The 20,953-nt window shown below is 58.3% G+C and overlaps 1 protein-coding gene across 2 annotated transcripts; it reads left to right on the top strand.

The window, feature by feature from the left end:
- The first annotated feature begins 5,462 nt into the window (after nucleotides 1-5,462).
- LOC127567177 (protein phosphatase 1 regulatory subunit 3A-like) lies at nucleotides 5,463-17,651 on the top strand. 2 transcript variants are annotated; one of them, XM_052009873.1, is made up of 4 exons: nucleotides 5,463-6,348; nucleotides 11,567-11,616; nucleotides 12,060-12,118; nucleotides 15,856-17,651. In XM_052009873.1, the coding sequence occupies exons 1-4, from the start codon at nucleotides 5,582-5,584 to the stop codon at nucleotides 16,549-16,551; spliced, it is 1,572 nt and encodes a 523-aa protein (XP_051865833.1). In that variant the 5' UTR covers nucleotides 5,463-5,581; the 3' UTR covers nucleotides 16,552-17,651. The 2 variants fall into 2 exon arrangements, with proteins under 2 accessions (XP_051865833.1, XP_051865834.1); XM_052009874.1 differs by having other exon boundaries at nucleotides 11,567-11,633; nucleotides 15,856-16,018.
- The last annotated feature ends 3,302 nt before the right edge of the window (nucleotides 17,652-20,953 follow it).

Here is a 20,953-nt window from a genome sequence, read left to right as displayed (position 1 = left end):
CTTTCCAGTTTAATAACATCTTTCCTACAGCAGGGCAAACAACTGAGCACGGTACCCCATGTGCAGCCTCACCGACATCCTGTACAACGTACCATGACCCCCCCCAGCTTCTACACGCAGCCCTGACTGATGAAGGCCAGCGTGCCAAACACCATCTTCACCGCCCTGTCTACCTGTGACACCACTTTCAGGGACCCATGTACCTGTACTCCAAGGTCCCTCTGTTCTACAACACTCCCCAGGGTTCTACCGTTCACTGTGAAAGTCCCACCTGGATCTGACTTTCCAAAATACGTCACCTGGCACTTATCCGAGTTAAACGCCATCTGCCATTCCTCGGCCCACTGACCCAGCTGAGCAAGATCCCCCGATAGTTTTTGATAACCTTCACTGTCCACTGTCCCACCTACTTCAGTATCATCTGCAAACTTTCTAGCCGTGCCTTGTACATTCTCATCCAAATCATTGATCTAGATGACAAACAATGGGACCCAGCACCAAGCCCTGGGGAACGTGACTAGTCACGGGCCTCCAGTCTGAGAAACAACCTTCCATCCTCACTCTCTGCTTCCTACTGTCATGACAATTGTGTATCCAATTAGCCAGCCCTCCCTGCATCCCATGCGATCTAACCTTCCAGAGCAGCCTACCATGTGGAACCTTATCCTTGCTGAAGTCCATATAGACCACCTCTACCACCCTGCCCTCATTGGTCATATCATCAAAAAATCTCCCACGCTGACTACCCCTCATCAACCCTGGTCTTTCCAGATGTACGTATATCTTATCCCTCAGAATCCCGTCCAGGAGGGAGCACCGTGGGAGGGGCGGTGGGAAGGGAGCGCCGCACCGTGGGAGGGGCGGCAGGGAGGGAGCTCTGCGCCACAGGAGGGGCGGTTAGGAGGGAGCACCGTGGGAGGGGCGGCGGGGAGGGAGCGCCGCACCGCGGGAGGGGCGGCAGGGAGGGAGCAGTTTGTTAACTCTGTGTTGCGAATTGTTACATGAATGATGACGTGCTGAAAATACTCAGCCAGTCGGGCAGCACCTGTGGAGGGAGAAACAGTTGGCATTTCAGGTGGAAGATCTTTCTACAAAAATCAGGTCTGAAGGGCGGGGGTATCGGAAGGAACATCTGTGAATGAGACGGAGCAGGGGGGGACTGAGTGGCACAAGTGGGGGTGGTGCCTGTTAAGAGAGGGGGTGAAGGCTTGTTCATCACTGCTGTGCTGTCCGCGGGGTGTAGACACAGGGAGATGGATGAGGACAGGGGAGAGAGGGGGACATTGCAAAGCCAGGTCATCCGCTGGGACCTCTGCTGTTTGTGATGTATATAACTGACTTGGATGAAAATGTCGGTGGGTGGGTTGGTAAATTTGCAGACGACACCAAGATTGATGGATTTGTGGGCAGTGCAGAGGGCTGTCAAAGGATACGGCGGGATGTGGATCAGTTACAGATACGGGCGGGGAAACGGCAGATGGAGTTTAATCCGGGCGAGTGTGAGGGGTCGCACTTTGGGAGGTCACATGTACACTGTTAATGGCAGGGCGCTTGATGTACAGAGGGACCTCAGGGTCCAAGTCCATAGCTCCCTGAAAGTGGTAACACAAGTGTATAAGGTGGTAAAGGCGGCGTACGGCACGCTTGCCTTCATTGGTCAGGGCTTTGAGTATAAGAGTCAGGAAGCCACGTTGCAGCTGGATAAAACTCTGGTCAGGCCACATTTGGAGCACTGTGTGCAGTTCTGGTCGCCCCGTCACAGGAAGGATGTGGAGGCTTTGGAGAGGGTGCAGAAGAGGTTCACCAGGATATAAGGGGCTATAAGGAGAGGTTGGACAAACTTGGGTTGTTTTCTGTGGAGCGGCGGAGGCTGAGGGGAGACCTGACAGAGGTTTATAAGATTATGAGAGGCACAGATAGAGTAGACAGCCGGTACCTTTTTCCCCAGGGTTGGAATGTCTAAATAGCAGAGGGCGTGCATTTAAGGTGCGAGGGGGCAAGTTCAAAGGAGATGTGCAGGGCAGGTTGTTTTACACACAGTGGTGGGTGCCTGGAATGTGCTGCCAGGGGCGGGGGTGGAGGCAGATACGATGGAGGGGTTTCAGAGGCTGTTGGATAGACACGTGGATGTGGATCGTGTGCAGCAGAAGGGATTTAGTGTAATGTGGCACCATGTTCGGCACAGACATCGTGGGCCGAAGGGCCTGTCCCTGAGCTGTGCTGTGTTCTATAAATCTGAGGGCACTGGAAATACCCAGAGTCTGCTGGGAGAATGAGGGGGAAATGTCAGAGGTTATAATTAAAAACTGCATGGCAGCGCTGTAACCCTGAACCCTCCTCACCAGTCAGGAACCTGTCGACCTCTGCCTTAAATGCACCCAGTGACTTGTCCTCCACAGCCGTCTGTGGCAACAAATTCCACAGATTCACTGCCCTCTGGCTGCAGAAATTCCTCCTCATCTCAGTTCCAAAGGGACGTCCCTTTATTCTGAGGCTGTGCCCCCGGATCCTGGACTCTCCCACTGACAGAAACATCCTCCCCACATCCACTCTGTCCAGGCCTTTCAATATTTGGTAGGTTTCCATGAGATCCCCCCTCATCCTTCATCGGGTTCAGAGACATCAAACGCTCCTCATACGTTAACCCTTTCATTCCCGGGATCATTCTCGTGAGCCTCCTCAGGCCCTGCACATCCTTCCTCAGATACGGGACCCAAAAGCCCGCACTGAGGATTAGAGGACACTCATTGTCAGCACCGAATGCAGGGTACCAGATCGGAGCAAGTGCAGGGAATCCATGCTGCTCCTGGCTGCGAGTGTTTGGGTCCCTGGGTGGTGGGGAGGCAAGCAGTGAAAGGACAGGCGTCGCAGCTCCTGCGAGCAGGGTCGGGAAGTGGTCGGAGGGCAGACGCAAGAGACTGCAGCCTCCGCGGTCTGCAGCAACAGCCAGTGTGCTAGAGGAAGCCAGCGGGTCACCCCATCTCCCTCCCCCTCCCTCCTCCCACTGCGTCTGCCCATCGCCCACTAGGTCCTCACCTCCCTCCCTGCCTCCCCCTGCTGCGTCTGCCCATCACCCACTGGGTCCCCTCCACCCTCCCCACCTCCCTCCCCCTCCCCCCCGCTGCGTCTGCCCATCGCCCACTGGGTCCTCACCTCCCTCCCACCTCCTTCCCTGCCTCCCCCTGCTGCGTCTGCCCATCGCCCACTGGGTCCTCACCTCCCTCCCACCTCCCTCCCCCTCCCCCCGCTGCATCTGCCCATCGCCCACTGGGTCCTCACCTCCCTCCCACCTCCCTCCCTGCCTCCCCCCCACCTCCCCCTCCCCCCCGCTGCATCTGCCCATCGCCCACTGGGTCCTCACCTCCCTCCCACCTCCCTCCCTGCCTCCCCCCCACCTCCCCCTCCCCCCCGCTGCGTCTGCCCATCGCCCACTGGGTCCTCACCTCCTTCCCACCTCCCTCCCTGCCTCCCCCTCCCACCTCTCCCTCCCTCCTCCCGCTGCGTCTGCCCATCACCCACTGGGTCCCCTCCCCCCTCCCCCCTCCCCACCTCCCCACCTCCCTCCCTGCCTCCCCCCCCCACCTCCCCCCTCCCCCCCTCTCTCCCTCCCCCCTCCCCCCTCCCCCCCCTCTCTCCCTCCCCCCTCCCCCCCCTCTCTCCCTCCCCCCTCCCCCCCCTCTCTCCCTCCCCCCTCCCCCCCTCTCTCCCTCCCCCCTCCCCCCTCTCTCCCTCTCTCCCTCCCCCCTCCCCCCCTCTCTCCCTCCCCCCCTCTCTCCCTCCCCCCCTCTCTCCCTCCCCCCCTCTCCCCCTCCCCCCCCTCTCCCCCTCCCCCCCTCTCCCCCTCCCCCCCTCTCCCCCTCCCCCCCCTCTCCCCCTCCCCCCCTCTCCCCCTCCCCCCCTCTCCCCCTCCCCCCCCTCTCCCCCTCCCCCTCCCCCCATCCCCTCCCCCCTCCCCCCATCCCCTCCCCCTCCCCCCCATCTCCCCCTCCCCCCTCCCCCCCATCTCCCCCTCCCCCCTCCCCCCCATCTCCCCCTCCCCCCTCCCCCCTCCCCCCCATCTCCCCCTCCCCCCTCCCCCTCCCCCATCCCCTCCCCCTCCCCCCTCCCCCTCCCCCCTCCCCCTCCCCCTCCCCCTCCCCCTCCCCCTCCCCCTCCCCCTCCCCCCATCTCCCCCTCCCCCTCCCCCCCATCTCCCCCTCCCCCCATCTCCCCCTCCCCCCTCCCCCCATCTCCCCCTCCCCCCATCTCCCCCTCCCCCCTCCCCCCATCTCCCCCTCCCCCCCATCCCCTCCCCCCCATCTCCCCCCTCCCCCCCATCCCCTCCCCCCATCTCCCCCCCTCCCCCCCATCCCCTCCCCCCCATCTCCCCCCCCTCCCCCCCCATCCCCCCCCCCTCCCCCCCATCCCTCCCCCCCATCCCCTCCCCCCCATCTCCCCCCCCATCTCCCCCCCCATCTCCCCCCCCATCTCCCTCCCCATCTCCCCCTTTCCCCCCCCCCCCGATTGGTTACTGAAACCATGCTGTGCTCCCATAGGCTAAAACTCGAAGGCTTTGCTCCAATTGGTGAATTCTGCATTCCAAGCTGCTGTCCTATTGGCGTGTTGTGCTTGACAGGCTTGCACTGCCATTGGTGAATTTTGGCATCCAAGCTGCGCTTCTATTGGTGAAGTCTGCCAGGCAGACCGTGCTCCTATTGGTATATTCTGCCCCTGGGCAGAGTTCTTATTGGTGAATACTGCTCGGCAGGCGGTGATCCTATTGGTGTATTCTGCTTTTGGGCTGAGTTCCTATTGGTGAGTGCTGCTCAGCTGGCGCTGATCCCATTCGTGCATTGGCCATGGTTATGTAAATACTGATCGGCAAGCGGCGATCCTATTGGTGCACTCTGTCCTTGGGCTGTTTCTATTGGTGAGTGCTGCTCAGCTGGCGGCGATCCTATTGGTGCGTTCTGTCTCCGGGCTGTGTAAATACTGCGCAGCTGGCGGTGATCCCATTGGTAGACTCTGCCTCTGGGCTGACTTCCTATTGGTGAATGCTGCTGGGCAGGCGGCGACCTTATTGGTGCGTCCTGGCCCTGGACTATGCAAATTCTGCTGGGCAGGCAGTGATCCCATTGGTGCAGCCTGTCCCTGGTCTGCGCTCCCTATTGGTGAACGCTGCTCAGCTGGCGCGGAATCCATTGGTGCAGCCTGTCCCTGGTCTGCGCTCCCTATTGGTGAACGCTGCTCAGCTGGCGCGGATCCCATTGGTGCAGCCTGTCCCTGGTCTGCGCTCCCTATTGGTGAACGCTGCTCAGCTGGCGCGGATCCCATTGGTGCAGCCTGTCCCTGGTCTGCGCTCCCTATTGGTGAACGCTGCTGGGCGAGGCGGCGATCCCGCCCAATTGGCACACCCTCCCATGCCAAGCTCCGCTTTCTATTGGCGCCGCCACCCCGCCCATCCGGCCAGCCGGCTGCTGTGATTGGCGGGGCGGTGCCCGGGCTTGTGTGATTGGCAGCAGGCGCTGCGCCCGCCCGCCCGCGGTATCGCCCTGGTGCCCGGAGCCCGGAGCCGACGGGGAGACAGCGCTGGGGCTGCGCAATGAGCGGCTCGGGGCTGCTGCGGGTGCCGGTGCCCGGGGGCGAGGAGGAGGAAGAGGAGGAGGAGGAGGAGGAGGAGGATGCATTCAAGGTGCACCTGATCCCCAGGTCCTCGCCCACCCCGAGGAGGAGAGACAGGAGCCCGGAGGAGGCGGAGGAGCCCTCCCTGAGCCGCAAGGTCCACTTTGCAGACAGCTGCGGGCTGGACCTGGTGCACCTGCAGTACTACTGCCAGTTCGAGCCCTCGGAGCCCCGGGAGGCGGAGGGAGGGGAGAGCCGGCTGGGATTCCGCCTCCGCCCGGCCTTCGCCCTGCCCGCCTCGCCCGGCCAGCTGCTGGGGCGGGTGGAGGAGCAGGGGCTGGAGCTGGAGTCGGTCGAGCCGCTGGAGGACCCGCTGTCGGTGCGGGGGCTGGTCCGGGTGCTCAACGTGGACTTCCAGAAGGTGGTGCAGGTGCGGGCCACGCTGGACGGCTGGGCCACCTTCTACGACTACCCGGCAGAGCACGTGGAGACAGCAGCAGATGGCCGCACTGACCTCTTCGCCTTCAGCCTGACCTTCCCCCAGGCCTGCGCCCAGGACGGGGCCACGATGGCCTTCGTGCTGCGCTACGAGACGCCGGGCGGCGTCCGCTGGGCCAACAACGGGGGAGACAACTACTCGCTGGTCTGCGAGGCTGACAAAAGCCAGGAGGAGGAGGAGGTGGGTGCTCCAGCCGCCGGCAGGGAGGACCGGGAGCTGCGCAGCTGCCTGAAGACCACCTCGCTCAGGTATGGGGGGTTGTGGGTGAGCGGTGCGGCGGGCCTGCCCGATCACCCACCCGCCAACCTGCCCCTGTGTTTCCCGTGCTCCGTGGGGGAGTTGTAGAGAGAAACGGCTTGATAACTATCCCTTTGGCCCACCCATGCCATGTTAGCCCACTCCCCAGGCTGGGTGGAGGAGTCATAGAAAGAAACGGCTCAATAACAGTCTATTCGGCCCATCCAGGACACACTAGCCCACTCCCACGCGCCTGGTGGGGGAGTCATAGAGAGAAACGGCTCAATAACAGCACCTTTGGCCCACCCAGTCTGTGCTAACCCAGCCCTGCCGCACTTTCTGGGATCGGTGGGGTGGATACAGAACGACGCAGCACAGGAGCAAGCCCTTCGCTCCACCCAGTCCCTGCTGACCCTCCCCCACCCACTGATCTCACATTAACATGGGAGCAGGCGGAGACGGCAGCCCACCCGTCCCGTAATATTCACCTCCACCCCCACCCACTGGAACAACAACCAGCATTGAACGTGGGACTCGGGTGAAACTGTGGTGGTGGTTGTGGTGGGAGGATAGGCTGAGCAGGTGGGCTGACTGGCCCCCTCCCCTGCTGTCAGAATGAACGGCCTTCTCTGAGGGAGCAGACAGTGTCTAGCACACTGGGCACCATTTTACAGGGGGAAGACAGTGCTCACCCCATCCATCTGTCTGATTCATTGCCCCCACCCTGCCAGGGCTCCTGAATTGCCCCTTGAGGAGGGGTGGGCCTGTGTGGGGGATGGGGCAGGAGGGCTGCGGGTGATTCCAGTCCAGCTGCGTCTCCCAGGCCCGTCACCCGGAGAAGGGGCGGAAGTGATTCACCGGGATGTCACCGGGGACCGGAGGGCTGGAGAGGCCAGACAGGCTGGGACTGCTGTCCCTGGAGCGAGGGAGGCTGAGGGGGGGAGGTTTACACAACCATTGGGGGCATCGATAAGCTGGGCGGTCACAGTCCTTTCCCCCAGGGCCGGGGAGTCGAAGACCAGAGGGCAGAGGTTTAAGGAGAGGGGTGCAGGTTTAAAGGGGATGGGAGGGGCAGGGGGTGGTGGGTGTGTGGAACGAACTGCCAGAGGAGGTGGCAGAGGTAGGTACAATCTTGCTGCTGCAAAGAGCTCATTTTGGTGGCATTTCTCCCCTGGGTGTGGGTGCCTTTGGTAGTAGCCTTGACCCTGATCTGAAAGGCATTTGGACAGGGCAAAGGTTTCGTGGGACATGGGCAAGTGGGGCCAGCTCAGTCCAGCACGGACGGGTTGGGCTGAAGGGCCTGTTTCCCTGCTGTCTGACCTGTGCCGCCGAGGGGGTGCACAGGCCGCAGGGACACCCACCGCCCCGGTGGGGGTACAGCCTCACCCGCTGCCCCCTCAGCCTCCCACCAGCTTGCACCCTGGTCTCTCCCTCCTGTCCACCGGTGTCCTGGCCCACTTCCGCCCCCCCCACCCCCGGCGACCTCCGTCACCACAATGTTGTCCGATACTCTCCCGGCCCGTCCCCACCCTCTCCCATCGCCCCCCCCCCCCCCAGCTGCACCCCCCCATCACCCCCACCCCCGTGTCGTTCTGGGCTGGCTGACAGCCCATCAAGTCTGTACCAGCACATGCAAGAGCAGCCTGGGTATGTCCCATTCCCCTGCCCTCTCCCCACAGTCCCCCCCCCCCCCCCCCCCCCCCGTGGGCTCTCTCCTGTCAGATTCCTCTCCAGCTCCCTCGTGAACATTGCAATCGAACCTGTCCCCTCCCAGGTCCTGCACGTTTCACGTGGGAACCTGACTCTTCCAAACTTCTGATGCAGGGTTTCAACCCGAAACGTCGACACTTTTGTGTTTACGAAAGATGCCACTGAGCTGGAAAGAGTGCAGAGAAGATTTACGAGGATGTTGCCGGGACTCCAGGGACTGAGTTATTGGAGAAAGGTCAGGACTTTTCATTGGAGTGTAGAAGAATGAGGGGTGATCTTATAGAGGTGTCTTAAGATAATGAAGGTCATAGACAGGGTGAATGCGTGCAGTCTTTTTCCCAGGGTGGGGGAATCAAGAACTAGAGGGCACAGATTTAAGGTGAGAGGGGAGAGATTTAATAGGGATCTGAGGGGCAACTTCTTCACCCAGAGGGTGGTCCATACATGGAAGGAGCTGCCAGAGGAAGTGGGTGAGGCAGGTACGTTACCAATGTTTAAAAGACACTCGAACAGGTCCATGGATAGGAAAGGTTGAGAGGAATGTGGGCCAAACATGGGCAAATGGGACTGGCTCAGATGGGAATCTTGGTCGGCAGGGACCGGTTGGGCCGAAGGGCCTGTTTCCGTACTGTGTGACTCCGTGACGCCCCGTTGCTTCATCTAGAATCCACGCTGCCTTTCTCGAAGCAACCCACACCTGTCTGTGTGAGTGCTGATTCCGATAATTTTCCAGAGGTTCAGCTGAGCACTGCGTGGTGACCGGGATTACCCCGACACCCTCCGTGGGACAGGGCTGCAGTGTTTGCTGCGTCCTCCGGTCCCTGGCACCAGCCCCTCGAGCTGCACATGTTCGGCACACTGGGCAACACCTCTGGAACCTGCAGTCTCCCTCCCCTCAGTAACTCCAGCCTCCCCCCGCACACCCCGCTGTAACCCGTCCGGAATGTCGACCGGACTCCCTGTGCTGACACTCCAGTGCAGAACGATGTACGGTCCTCCACCTCGCCCTCTGGTCTCTGGTCGGCCAAACCTCCCCCCCCCCACCCTTCTGGTGCCTGTGCCGAGAGCAGCTCAGTGCATTCCCTTCCATCCTTGCTGCCCTTTCCCAGATAATCTGTCTCTCCCCCTCGCTCTCCCCCTTCCCCCCGTCGCTCCCTTTCCCCCGTCGCTCCCTTCCCCCCTCCGTCTCCCTCTCTCCCTCCCCCCACCCTCCCTTCCTCCCCCCTCCGTCTCCCTCTCTCCCTCCCCCCACCCTCCCTTCACCATCCCCGTCTCTCCCTTTTCTCCCTGGAGTCAGCCTATCAGCCTGGCTTTTGGCTGTGTGACCAGCCTGCCCTCTGCCACCTGCTCTGCCCCTCTGCCCAGCCAGGTAACCCGAGCCCCACCCTCCCTCCTCCCCTGGTGGGAAAGCAGCCGGACCCAAGCTGAGACAGCTCCAGTTTCGGAAAGGTCTCCGCCTCTCCGTCACATTTTCCGACTGAGCGTTGATCCCAGTTTACCCAGGCCAGATCTCTTCTCATCCGATTGCCACTGGCCCTGGTCCAGATGACTATTTTTACCCTGGAGAGGTCTATATTCTGCACCCTCTCTCAGCCCAGGGATGGTGTGATCACTGCTTCCCAGAGGTTCCCCACTTGACCTGGCCGGCTGCCCAGAAGCCAGTTCACCCTCCCTCGCTGGGACACCAATGGACAGCTGGAGAAAGTTCTCCTGCCCCCACCATCACCCGGAGCGGAGTCAAAGCTCCCCCACGCTCCGTGATGTTCACACAACGTGGCAATCTGCCCGCTCCCTGCTCATCCTCCTGCAGCCGATCCCGCCGCGGCTCTTGCCCCAGGTTGTGCCCGAGGCCCTCCGTTTGAGCCACTCCGTGTTCCACTTCACCGGCCCTGACCCTGCCCAGACACCCTGTGCCCATGGGCAGGGAGTGACATGTCCACCCCATGGGTGATGTGTCCACAGTGCACCCAGCCTCGCTGACCCCACGGTCCACCTCCTCCGGCTCCCTGTGGTCTCATTCTGTCCGAAACTGTCCACGTTCTGCTGCTGCTTCTCTCTGCCGGTCTGTGAGCAGCTCCTGCCCCAGACCCTCCACCCCACACCCCCAGCTTTCTGTTAGCCCCCCCCCCCCCCCCACCCCACATCTGCAGGTCCTCACTGAGCAATGCCTCAGTTTTAAAATTCATGACTCAGGCCCCCTTTCCCTCCCTGTCACTGTAACCCCCTACACCCCTCCCCATCTCTGTGACCCCCTCTGCCCCCTACACCCCTCCCTGTCTCTGTGAATACCCGCCCCCCGTAATTGGATTACACTCAGTGCGCCTAAGCAGTGAACTCAGGACAGAAAGTGTCATGGCGGGAACGGCATCGAATGTCACAGAGTCACACAGCACGGAAACAGGCCCTTCAGCCCAACTGAACCATGCTGACCCAGATTCCCATCTGAGTCAGTCCCAGATGCCCACATTTGGCCCATATCCCTCTGAACCTTTCCTATCCATGGACCTGTCCAAGTGCCTTTTAAATGTTGTTAATGTACCTGCCTCAGCCTCTGGCAGCCTGTTCCATGTACAGACCACTCTCTGTGTGAAAAACCTGCCCCTCAGGTTCCTATTAAATCTCTCCCCTCTCACCTTAAACCTGTGTCCTCTCGTTCTTGATTCCCCAACCCTGGGGAAAAGACTGTGCACATTCACCGTCTACCCCTCATGATGTTATACACCCCTATAAGATCACCCCTCATTCTCCCACACTCCAATGAATAAAGTCCCAACCTGCTCAACCTCTCTCCATAACTCAGTGCCTTGAGTCCCGGCAACATCCTCATAAATCTCCTCTGTGCTCTCTCTAGCTTAATGGTATCTTTCCTACGGTAGGGTGACCAAAACTGGACACAATACTCCAGTGTTGGGGGTAGGTCGTTAGACTCTGTCTTGTTGGAGATGGTCATTGCCTGGTACTTCCGTGGTGCGAGTGCTGTTGACCAGTCCATGGGTGAAGTTGTCCAGGGCTTGCTGCACGCAGGTGTGGGCTGCCTCACTTGGAGCTGTGAATGGGACTGAGCATTGTGCAATGATCAGTGAACATCCCCTCTGCTGACACAATCACTGATGAAGTGGCAGAAGGTGGTTGGGTCTACGACAATGTCCTGAGGAAGTCCTGCAGTGATGTTCTGGGGCAGGGATGACTAACCTCCAATAACCACACCCATCTGACCAGTCCTCACTGAGGGCTCAGCGGTGGAAAGGGTGAGCAGCTTCAACATCTCAGAGGATCTGTCCTGGGCCCAACACATTGATGCAATCACGAAGAAGGCACGCCAGCTGTTCTACTTCATTAGGACTTTAAGGAGATTTGGTATGTCACCAAAGTCTCTTGCAAATTTCTACAGATGTACGGTGGAGAGCATTCTGACTGGTTGCATCACCGCCTGGTCTGGAGGCTCCTTGCCTTGCACTGTGTGAGAATCAGCCCGATTCTGGTTCAGTGTGCTCACCGTCTCCCTCTGGTGTATTGCAGGTACGGAGAGCGGGATGAGGACCCAGAGGAGCTGGACACAGGGAATCGTGGTACGGACCTTCTCACGGTTGGTGCCGGGTCAGTGGGTTGGGCAGGGTGCAGACTGTGTGCTGGACGTCCCGGCCAAGGGAATGTCCCAATGTGTGTCTGGCCTGACACTGCGCTGCACGGTGACCTCACACCAGGTGGTGACCTCGCGCGGTGACATCACACCATGTGGTGACCTCACGGGGTGGCATCACACTAGGTGGTGACCTCACACGGTGACATCACACTAGGTGGTGACCTAACATGGTGACATCATGCTAGGTGACCTCATAGTGACATCACATCAGGTGGTGACCTCACACGGCTACATCACACCAGGTGGTGACCTCACACCACAGGTCTGCGATGGGTGGGCTCGGGTGGGCTCGGTTGGGGCAGGGTCCACATGGCTGCAGCGTTTGGTGCCAGGCAGGGTCTCGCTCACCACTGTCTCCTGTCCTCACAGACTGGACCAATGACACCGAGACGGCTGACCCCACTCCTCCCGGGAACAGCGCCCTACAGGTAAGGCCACAGGTGCCGAGCAAGTCCCCTGGATCACCAGTCCAGTAACGGGCCCCTCCATTCCCCGGATCATGGGCCCGGTAACAGCCCCTACGCCCCCCCCCCCCCCCATTCCAGTATCGGGCCGCTCGTCCCCCGGATCACTGGTCCAGTAATGGGCCACTCCGTTCCACCACCCACCACCCCCCGGTATGGTAACGGGCCCCTCGGTCCCTGAGATCACTGGTCCGGTAACGGGCCCCTCTGTCCCTTGGTTCCCCCGGTCCAGTAACGGCCGAAACAGGCCCTTTGGCCCTACTGGTCCATGCCGACTGTGTTGCCCAGCAAGCTGGTCCCATCTGCCCACATTTGGCCCACAGTCCCTCTGAACCTCTCCTCTCTACGGACTTATCTAGAGGGCTTTTAAACGTTGCTAATGTGCCCGCCTCAACCACAGTTTCTGGCAGCTCATTCCAAGTACACACCACCCTTTGTGTGAAGAAGCTGCCCCTGATGTCCCTTCTAAGCCCCTTGCCTCTGATCTTAAACCTCTGCCCTCTTGTTTTTTAGCTCCCCCTCCCTGGGAAGGAGACTATGTGCTTTCACCCTGTCTACGCCCCTCATGATCTTATACCCCTCTGTCAGGTCCCCCTCAATCCCCTATGTTCCAGAGAGTAAGGTCCTAGTTTACACAACCTCTCCTTGTAACTCAGGCCCCCAAGTCCAGACAACATCCTGGTAAATCCTCTCTGCACTCTTTCTAGCTTAGTAACATCTTTCCTATAACAGGGTGACCAAAACTGTACACAGTGCTCCAAGTGCGGCCTCACCGATGTCCTGTACAACTGCAACATAACTTCCCAATTTATATACTCAATGCCCCAACTGATGAAGGCCAGCGTGCCAAACGTCCATGCCGTCCAAGGTGTCCCATCTAAGCCAGTCCCATTTGCCTGCATTTGGCCCGTATCCCTCTAAACCTTTTCCTATCCATGGACCTGTCCAAGTGCCTTTTAAATGCTGTTAATGTACCTGCCTCAACCACTTCCTCTGGCAGCTCGTTCCATGTACTGACCATCCTCTGGGTGAAGAAGTTGCCCCTCAGGTTCCTATTAAATCTCTCCCCTCACCTTAAACCTGTGCCCTCTAGTTCCTGATTACCCAACCCTGGGGAAACAGACTGTGTGCATTCACCCTATCATTGCCCCTCATGGTTTTATACACCTCCGTAGGGTCACCTGAAGCTCAGCTCCAACTTATAGACTCTGCCTCCTGATCCCAGACCCCTTAACTGGTAGAAACAGTGCTCACTACATTCACCAACCCAACAATAAAGATGTAGAACCTCACCCTGGAGAAAGGGTGGCAAAAGTGAATGATGTTTCAGTGGGGAGCATCAGGGTAACAGTGATCATAATTAAGGATTTGTTTATTCCCCATTGCAGCTTGTGTCCGGTAGGTAAGGGTATGGATTTGGTTAGCGTTCTGTAAAAGTAGATGTTTTGGTTGTTTTAGAGAAAATTTACAGTCAATTTTTAGCCTTTATAAACCACGGCAGAGTTTAATTTAATACTGACCATTGCAGAGAAGGGCATTGTTTACCCGGATTACTCTTTGCGTAGTGCCTTCTCATCCTGTTCCTGACCTGGATATTCTGCCCCCCCCCACCCCCCGCCACTAAACCCACCACCCACCACCATCCCACCCCACCAGTCAGACACGAGGGGTCGTCCAGCATTCGGCGATGGGCCTCGGGTGGGAGCTGATATCCCTCAGCTGTGGCCCTGACCTGAAGGTGGCTGGCTCACGAACGGGCGGGAGTTTGGCAGCTGATGGTGAGCAGGGCCGTCCCCGGTGGGTGGGTCATCGGCCCAAGTCCCCGCCGGGTCCCATGAGGCACAGGGCAGGAGATGCAGCTGGGGAGAGACTGGAGAAGGAATTCCTGGGAGGAGAGAGCGGGGTGATTGGAGAGCTCATTCAAAGGGCACAGAAACAGGCCCTTCGGCCCACCATGTTCCATGCTGACCCAGCTACACCAATCCCATTTACCCAGTTGAGGTCCATATCCTTCTATGCCTCATTTCTTAAACATACTGAGTATGGTTTTGGTCGCCCTGCTAAAGGAAAGGTGTTACTAAACTAGGAAAGATGCAGAAAAGATTTACCAGGATGTATTGGTATTGGTTTATTATTGTCACTTTTACTGAGGTCTAGTGAAAAACTTGTCTTGCAAACCACTTGTACAGGTCAATTCATTACACAGTGCAGTTACATTGAGTCAGTACAGAGTGCATTGATGTAGTACAGGTAAAAACAATAACAGTACAGAGTAAAGTGTCACAGCTACAGAGAAAGTGCAGTGCAATAAGGTGCAAGGTCACAACAAGGTAGATCGTGAGGTCAGAGTCCATCTCATCGTATAAGGGAACCGTTCAATAGTCTTATCAGTGGGCTAGAAGCTGTCGTTGAGCCTGGTGGTACGTGCCCTCAGGCTCCTGTATCTTCTACCTGATGGAAGAGGAGAGATGAGAGAATGGGATGTTGCCTGGACTTGGGGGCCTGTTACAAGGAGAGGTTGTGTAGACGAGGACTTTACTCCCTGGAATGTAGGAGATTGAGGGGTGACCTGATGGAGGGGTATAAGATCATGAGGGGCACAGACAGGGTGAAGGCACACAGTCTTTTTCCCAGGGAGGGGGAGCTAAAAACAAGAGGGCAGAGGTTTAAGATCAGAAGCGAGAGATTTAGAAGGGACATCAGGGGCAGCTTCTTCACACAAAGGGAGGTGCGTATTTGGAACGAGCAGCCAGAAATAGTGGTTGAGGCGGGCACATTAGCAACGTTTAAACACCATCTAGATGAGTACAGGGAGAGGAGAGGTTCAGAGGGCTGTGGGCCAAACGTGGGCAGATGGGACCAGCTCGCTGGGCAACACAGTCGGCATGGACTGGTTGGGCCGAAGGGCCTGTTTCCGTGCGGTGTGACTCTGTGACTGGTGACTGTATCTCTCAGACCACCCCTCAGCCTCCTCCGTTCCAGGGACAACAGACCCAACCTGTCCAATCTTGCCCCATAAGTAAACCCCTCCCACTCCAGACAACACCCTGGGGAATGCCCTCTGCGCCCCGTCCAGGGGCAGCCGCCCCCTTCCCACAGTGCGGGGACCAGAACTGCACACCGTGCTCCACCTGCGGTCAAACCAGGGCCAGGTAAAGTTGCAACCCAACTTGTGTATTCTGTGCCCCGACCGATGAAGGCCAGCCTGCTGTAGGCCGCCTTCACCACCCCGTCGACCTGCGCCGCCAGCTGTGGACGTGGACCCCAAGGTGCCTCTGTTCACCACCATTCCTCAGTGCCCAACCCTTTCATGTTTCTGCTCTGCGATGCTGGGGAGGTGAGCAGCACGTCAGTGCAGCACATCGGCGCAACACTTGGCCCCGCTGCCTCTCAGCTCCCGGGACCCGGGTTCGATCCCGACCTCCGGCGCTGTCTGTCTGTGCGGAGTTTGCACGCACTTCCTGGTTCCCCCACCCCCACCACCACCCCACGGGTGCTCCGGTTCCCTCCCACGTCCCAGCGAACGTGTGGGGTCGGTGGGTTCATGGCCCCTTGGCATGTGGGTGAGGAGCAGAATCTGGTGGGAGTGTGGGGAGAAGGGGGTTGGTGAGGGACTGGGATTGCATCAACTTGATGGGCTAAAGGGCAGGGCAGGGGCCATCCCATCCCTTTTAAAGCCTCTGTTTCTCCCCTCCCGACAGATTCCCAGGGTACAGGTCAGCCAGCTCTTGACGCAGCCCCTCCCAGACAAAACGACGGAGAGCCCCCCTCCATGGGACACCTTCACCCCCATTGAGGTGGGACAGGAGCCAGGGGAGGGGCAGGAAACCCCTGCCCAACAGCGACACCCCCCGGGAGCGTCCGGCCTGCCGGAGGGATGCGGAGCGGAGGTCCCGGGAGAATGGAGGGAGGGCGGTGGGCTCCCCGAGGCCGAGGGGGAGACCCGGGCAGAAGTCCCGCCGCCTTCCCCCGGAGAGGAGTGTCCTGGAGCGGGAACGTCATGGGCGGGGAGCGAGCCGGAGGCGGGACCGTCGTGCACGGGCAGCGGAGCTCCGGAAGCAGGAGAGGGGCCCTCTCCCTGGTGCCAGGAACCCCCACCCCCCGCCCATCTCCAGGACCCAGGGGGAGGTGAGCCTCCCACCCCTGGGTCCTGGGAGCAGGGGTGTGCTGAGGGAGAGGTGGGGAGTGGGCGGCAGGAGGCTGGAGCCGGGGACAATGAGGGTGAGGGGGGTGCGCTTGGGGCACAGCTCGACCTGGAGTCCCTGGCAGCCCTCAAGGATGTGGCCGCCCTCACCACTCGCTCCCTCCAGGTACTAGTCTTCCTGCGGGTGGCTGCAGAGGGTTCTGGCTCTCTGCTCTGGTGCACCCTTTACCTGCTCTCCACCTTCCTGCCCTAGGTAACCCCGGCCCGCCCCTCCCCGCACCGTGACACAGGACGGATTCCCCCTCCGCCTTGCTCCTTCCGATGCCACACCGCGCAGAGTGCCTTGTGGAAGTCCATGTGGACTCCAACTGCCCCGCGTAACGTTGACCTACACGAACCAGCTCCTCGTGCAATGTCCCTCCCAGCCCCTGAGCCCCCAACCCTGAAGGTCACTGAGCCCCCGCGTCCCCTTCCTGTTCCTGTTGTGTACCACGGCTTCCAAACCTCACACTGAGAAGCGCAGGACCCGAGGTGACCCCCACCCCCCCTCCCAAATTATTGGGGTGTTGGTGGGGGTACCCCATCTGCCTCGCTAACGTCCCATGCCACCCTTGCCTGCTTTGAGTCTCAGTGTGACTTGCGATCCAGAAATACCCCGAGAGGGGTCCCGTAGACTCTCTTGGCCAGCAGTGCCCACTACCCTGTTTGTAAACCACCCCCTTCAGATGTGGGCAGGCTACCACGGTGCCATGCCGTGGATTAACCTGCCCCACTCGCCTCGGGGGCTGGGAATTGTCAGGTACTGGCAATTTGTCGGCCTGAAGTCCCGCTACTTTCACCACTCCCTCCGATCCCCCACAGGGGAGATTGTCCCTCTCTCCTCGCTCTCACCTTAGTGGGGAGAGGCTGCTCCCATTCCCCAGCGGTCCAGGGGGAAATCTTCCTGTCTCAAGTGCAGCCAGGCGGGAGTCGGGGAGACTGCCATGGGGTGAGCACTTGGGGAGCTAGAGGAAGTACGGAGAGATGTGGGCGGGAGAAGGCAGTGTATCAACCCCCACCCTCCAAATCCCAACCTTAAACACACTCCCTCAACAAACCCCAAACAATGTTCACACTACAGCCAACTAAGTGTGAGCGTGTGTGTGTTAGTGTGTGTATATATACTGTGTCTGTGTGTGTGTGTGTCTGTGTGCGTGTGTGTCCCACAAAACCTGTACCATTTCAACCAAAGATGAATAAAGTGTTGGCAAGTAACTTGGTGTCCTGCCTCTCTCTCACCCAAGCCCAGCACTCTCCTGGGTCACAGCTCCCTCCAGTACAGTCCACACCCACACTCCACAGCTCCCTGACCCGCAGCACCTTTCACTGGATTTCACTGCATCCAATACCTGTATACACCCCATTAAACTCAATGGACCAACCTGGGGCAATCAGCCAGGGTCCCTGCTCCCCGTCACTGCCCAGTCACCCTGGGGTTAGAGAGAGAGGGGGTGGAATCAGCCAGGGTTCCTGCTCCCCATCACTGCCCAGTCATCCCTGGGTTGGAGAGAGGGGGAATTTCTTCAGCCAGAGGACGGTGAATCTGTAGAATTCTTTGCCACAAACGGCTGTGGAGGCCAAGTTGATAGGTTCTTGATAGCGGAGGTTGATAGGTTCTTGATTAGTGAGGACGTCAAAGGTTACGGGGAGAAGGCAGGAGAATGGGGTTGAGAGGGAAAAATAAATCAGCCACGATGGAATGGGGGAGCAGACTTGATGGGCCAAATGGCCTGATTCTGTTCCTATGTCTCGTGGTCTTTAGATTTCAGGATCACAGCGTTTCTGGGGAAGGTGGGACCTGTACAACCTGAACCAGGAGGGATCCAGCGTCCTCGTGGACGGTTTGCTCATCCTGTCAGCGAGGGTTGGAAGTCATTTGGCAGAGGAATGGGACAGTGAGGGGGGTGGGGTACAGTCTAACCGAAGGAAAGATAGCCCAGCAGTGGTGGGGGTGGGAGGGCATAGAGGACTGGTGGGCTGCATTGTTTCTGGGGTCTGATGGGTGAGGTGGTGAACTGAGGGCACACGGAGCATCGTTGCTGTCGCAGAGACAATGTCGAGCAAAGGGCAGGACCGGCACTTCAACGCTGCAGGGTGGACGGGGAGCGAGGGGACAGTGATGTAAAAGAGGGGGTACTGTTGTGATGGTGCTGAAGGGGTCCGTCACCGCAGTGCTAAGGGAGGATGTGTCGGAGTCGGGTTTATCGTCACTGACACGTTGTGAAACGTGTTGTTCTGAGGCAGCAGTAAAGTGCAAGAGTAAAACATTAGCATAAGTTACAAAAAAATTAGTGCAAAAGAGGAACAACGAGGCAGTGTTCACGGGTTCAGGGACCGTTCAGGAATCTGATGGCGGAGGGGAAGAAGCTGTTCCTGAATCATTGAGTGTTGGTCTTCAGGCTCCTGTACCTCCTCCCTGATGGTAGTAACGAGAAGAGGGCATGTCCAGGGTGGTGACGGTCCTCAGTGATGGATGCCGCCTTCTTGAGGGACCACCTCTTGAAGATGTCCTCGATGGTGGGGAGGGGTGTGCCCGTGATGGAGCTGGCTGGGTCTACAACCCTCTGCAGTCTCTTGCGATCCTGTGCATTGGAGCCTCCACACCAGGCGGTGATGCAACCAGTCAGAATGCTCTCCACCGTACATCTGTAGAAATTTGTAAGAGTCTTTGGTGACATACCAAATCTCCTCAAACTCCTAATGAAGTAGAGCCACTGGCGTGCCTTCTTCATGACTGCATCCGTGTGTTGGGCCCAGGACAGATCCTCCGAGATGTTGGCGCCCAGGAACTTGAAGCTGCTCCCCCTTTCCACCGCTGACCCCTCAATGAAGACTGTGTGTGTGTCCTCCCGACGACTCTTCAAATGAAGACGTGAGGAGAGCTTGGGAACAAAAATTGTCAATCACTTTGGCCAGGGGTACACCACAGGGCTCCTGATGGTCAGCGGGAGATGGAGGAGCAGGTATGGAGACAAATCACAAAGGTGTAAGACTGGTCGGGTCGTATGGGAGGGGATTCCGGTGTTAACCGGGATGGACTTCGTGCAAAAGAGGGTGGAATTGTCAACGTGTGTCCCGCAAAGATTGTCCGACTGGAGAAGGGGCTGATCTCAGGGAATGTGAGTGTCGGGGGTTTGGGGGAGCGTTTGGGGGCCAGTGACTATATCTACCTTGAAACCCGCAGAGTTGTGAAAAGGGATCGGGAGGTCCTGAAGAAGGAGGCCAATCTCGCGATCATAAGGCAGGACCCAGCAAACGTAACCGGGAGCAGTCACTTGTAGGTGTGTCTACGCTGGACGAGAGGGAGTCTTTGAACAAGAGTTCAGGTCCAACACGTTCCCGAAAGCACGAAAGGCCAGGACTGTGAGTCAAGGAACCATGGATGTCGAGGGTTATTGGGGGTTGGTATCAGTTATTGTCATGTGTACTGAGATCCAGGGAAAAACTTGGTTTGCGTGTCATCCAGACAGTTCATGCTGTAATGAGTACAAAACAATAACAGAATACAGAATAAAGTGTCACAGCTACAGAGAAAGTGCAGTGCAGGCAGACAATAAGGCGCAAGGGCCAAACAAGGTAGATTGTGAGGTCAAGAGTCCACCTTTATTGTACAAGAGGTCCATTCAAGAACAAGGTAGAAGCTGTCCTTGAGCCTGGTGGTACGTGGTCTCGACCTTCTGTATCTTGTGCCCGATAGGAGGGGGGAGAAGAGAGAATGTCTGGTGTGGGGGTGGGGGGAGGGGTCCTCAACGATGCTGGCTGCTCTCCCGAGGCAGTGGGAAGTGTGAGTCCATGGTCTGAACTGGAAGAAAACATAGTCTGTGGCAGGGTTAGAGTCCTGAAGACAGGGTCCTTCGGGAGGAAAGTGCGAGGGGGACTTGGGAGATTGCACATAGATGCAGAAATGATAGGGTTTTAATCGTAGGTAATTTTAACAACATTGACTGGGACCAGCATAGTGCAAAGGGCTTGGATGGGGCAGGATTTGTTAAATGTCTCCGGGAAAGTTTTCTCAAACTGTATGTAGGTGGCCCTACCAGAGATGGGACAACACTGAACCTCCTGTCGGGGAACTAGGCAGAGCAAGTGCCTGAATTGTCCGTGGGGGAGGGCTGGGACCACTGACCATCAGTCCATTCATTTTAAAATAGTTCTGGGAAAACACAGGACTGGTCCACAAGTGAAAATGTGAAAGTGGGGCAAAGCAAATTTTGAAGGTACTGGACAGGAACTTCTTGTTTCTGTTTGGACAGAAACATTGGACAGGAACACTGGGCAGGAACACTTACAAATGTTGTTCCTTTGTTTAAGAAAGGGAGTAGGGATAACCCAGGAATTACAGGCCAGTGAGGCTTACTTCTGTGGTGGTCAAATTACTAGAGATTCTTAGAGATGGGATTTATGGGCATTTAGAGAAACATAGGCTGATTAGGGACAGTCAGCATGACTTTGTGAGGGGCAGGTCATGCCTCACGAGCCTGATTGAATTGTTTGAGGACGTGACAAAGCACATTGATGAAGGTAGAGCAGTGGATGTGGGGTACATGGATTTTATTAAGGTGTTTGATAAGGTTCCTTCAGAAAGTCAAGAGACATAGGATCCAGGGAAACTTGGC

The sequence above is a fragment of the Pristis pectinata genome, unplaced genomic scaffold (assembly GCF_009764475.1).
Source record: "Pristis pectinata isolate sPriPec2 unplaced genomic scaffold, sPriPec2.1.pri scaffold_166_arrow_ctg1, whole genome shotgun sequence".
Taxonomy (NCBI): Eukaryota; Metazoa; Chordata; class Chondrichthyes; order Rhinopristiformes; family Pristidae; genus Pristis; species Pristis pectinata.
The sequence above is the reverse complement of the archived record's forward strand: the minus strand, read 5'-3'. Positions and strand labels throughout refer to the sequence as shown.

Excerpts from the sequence above, each read along its gene's own strand:
- LOC127567177 (XM_052009873.1), top strand. The coding sequence starts at position 5,582 with ATGAGCGGCTCGGGGCTGCTGCGGGTGCCGGTGCCCGGGGGCGAGGAG. Across the intron at positions 6,349-11,566 it reads CTGAAGACCACCTCGCTCAG|GTACGGAGAGCGGGATGAGG; the intron begins GTATGGGGGGTT and ends GGTGTATTGCAG. Across the intron at positions 11,617-12,059 it reads GCTGGACACAGGGAATCGTG|ACTGGACCAATGACACCGAG; the intron begins GTACGGACCTTC and ends CTGTCCTCACAG.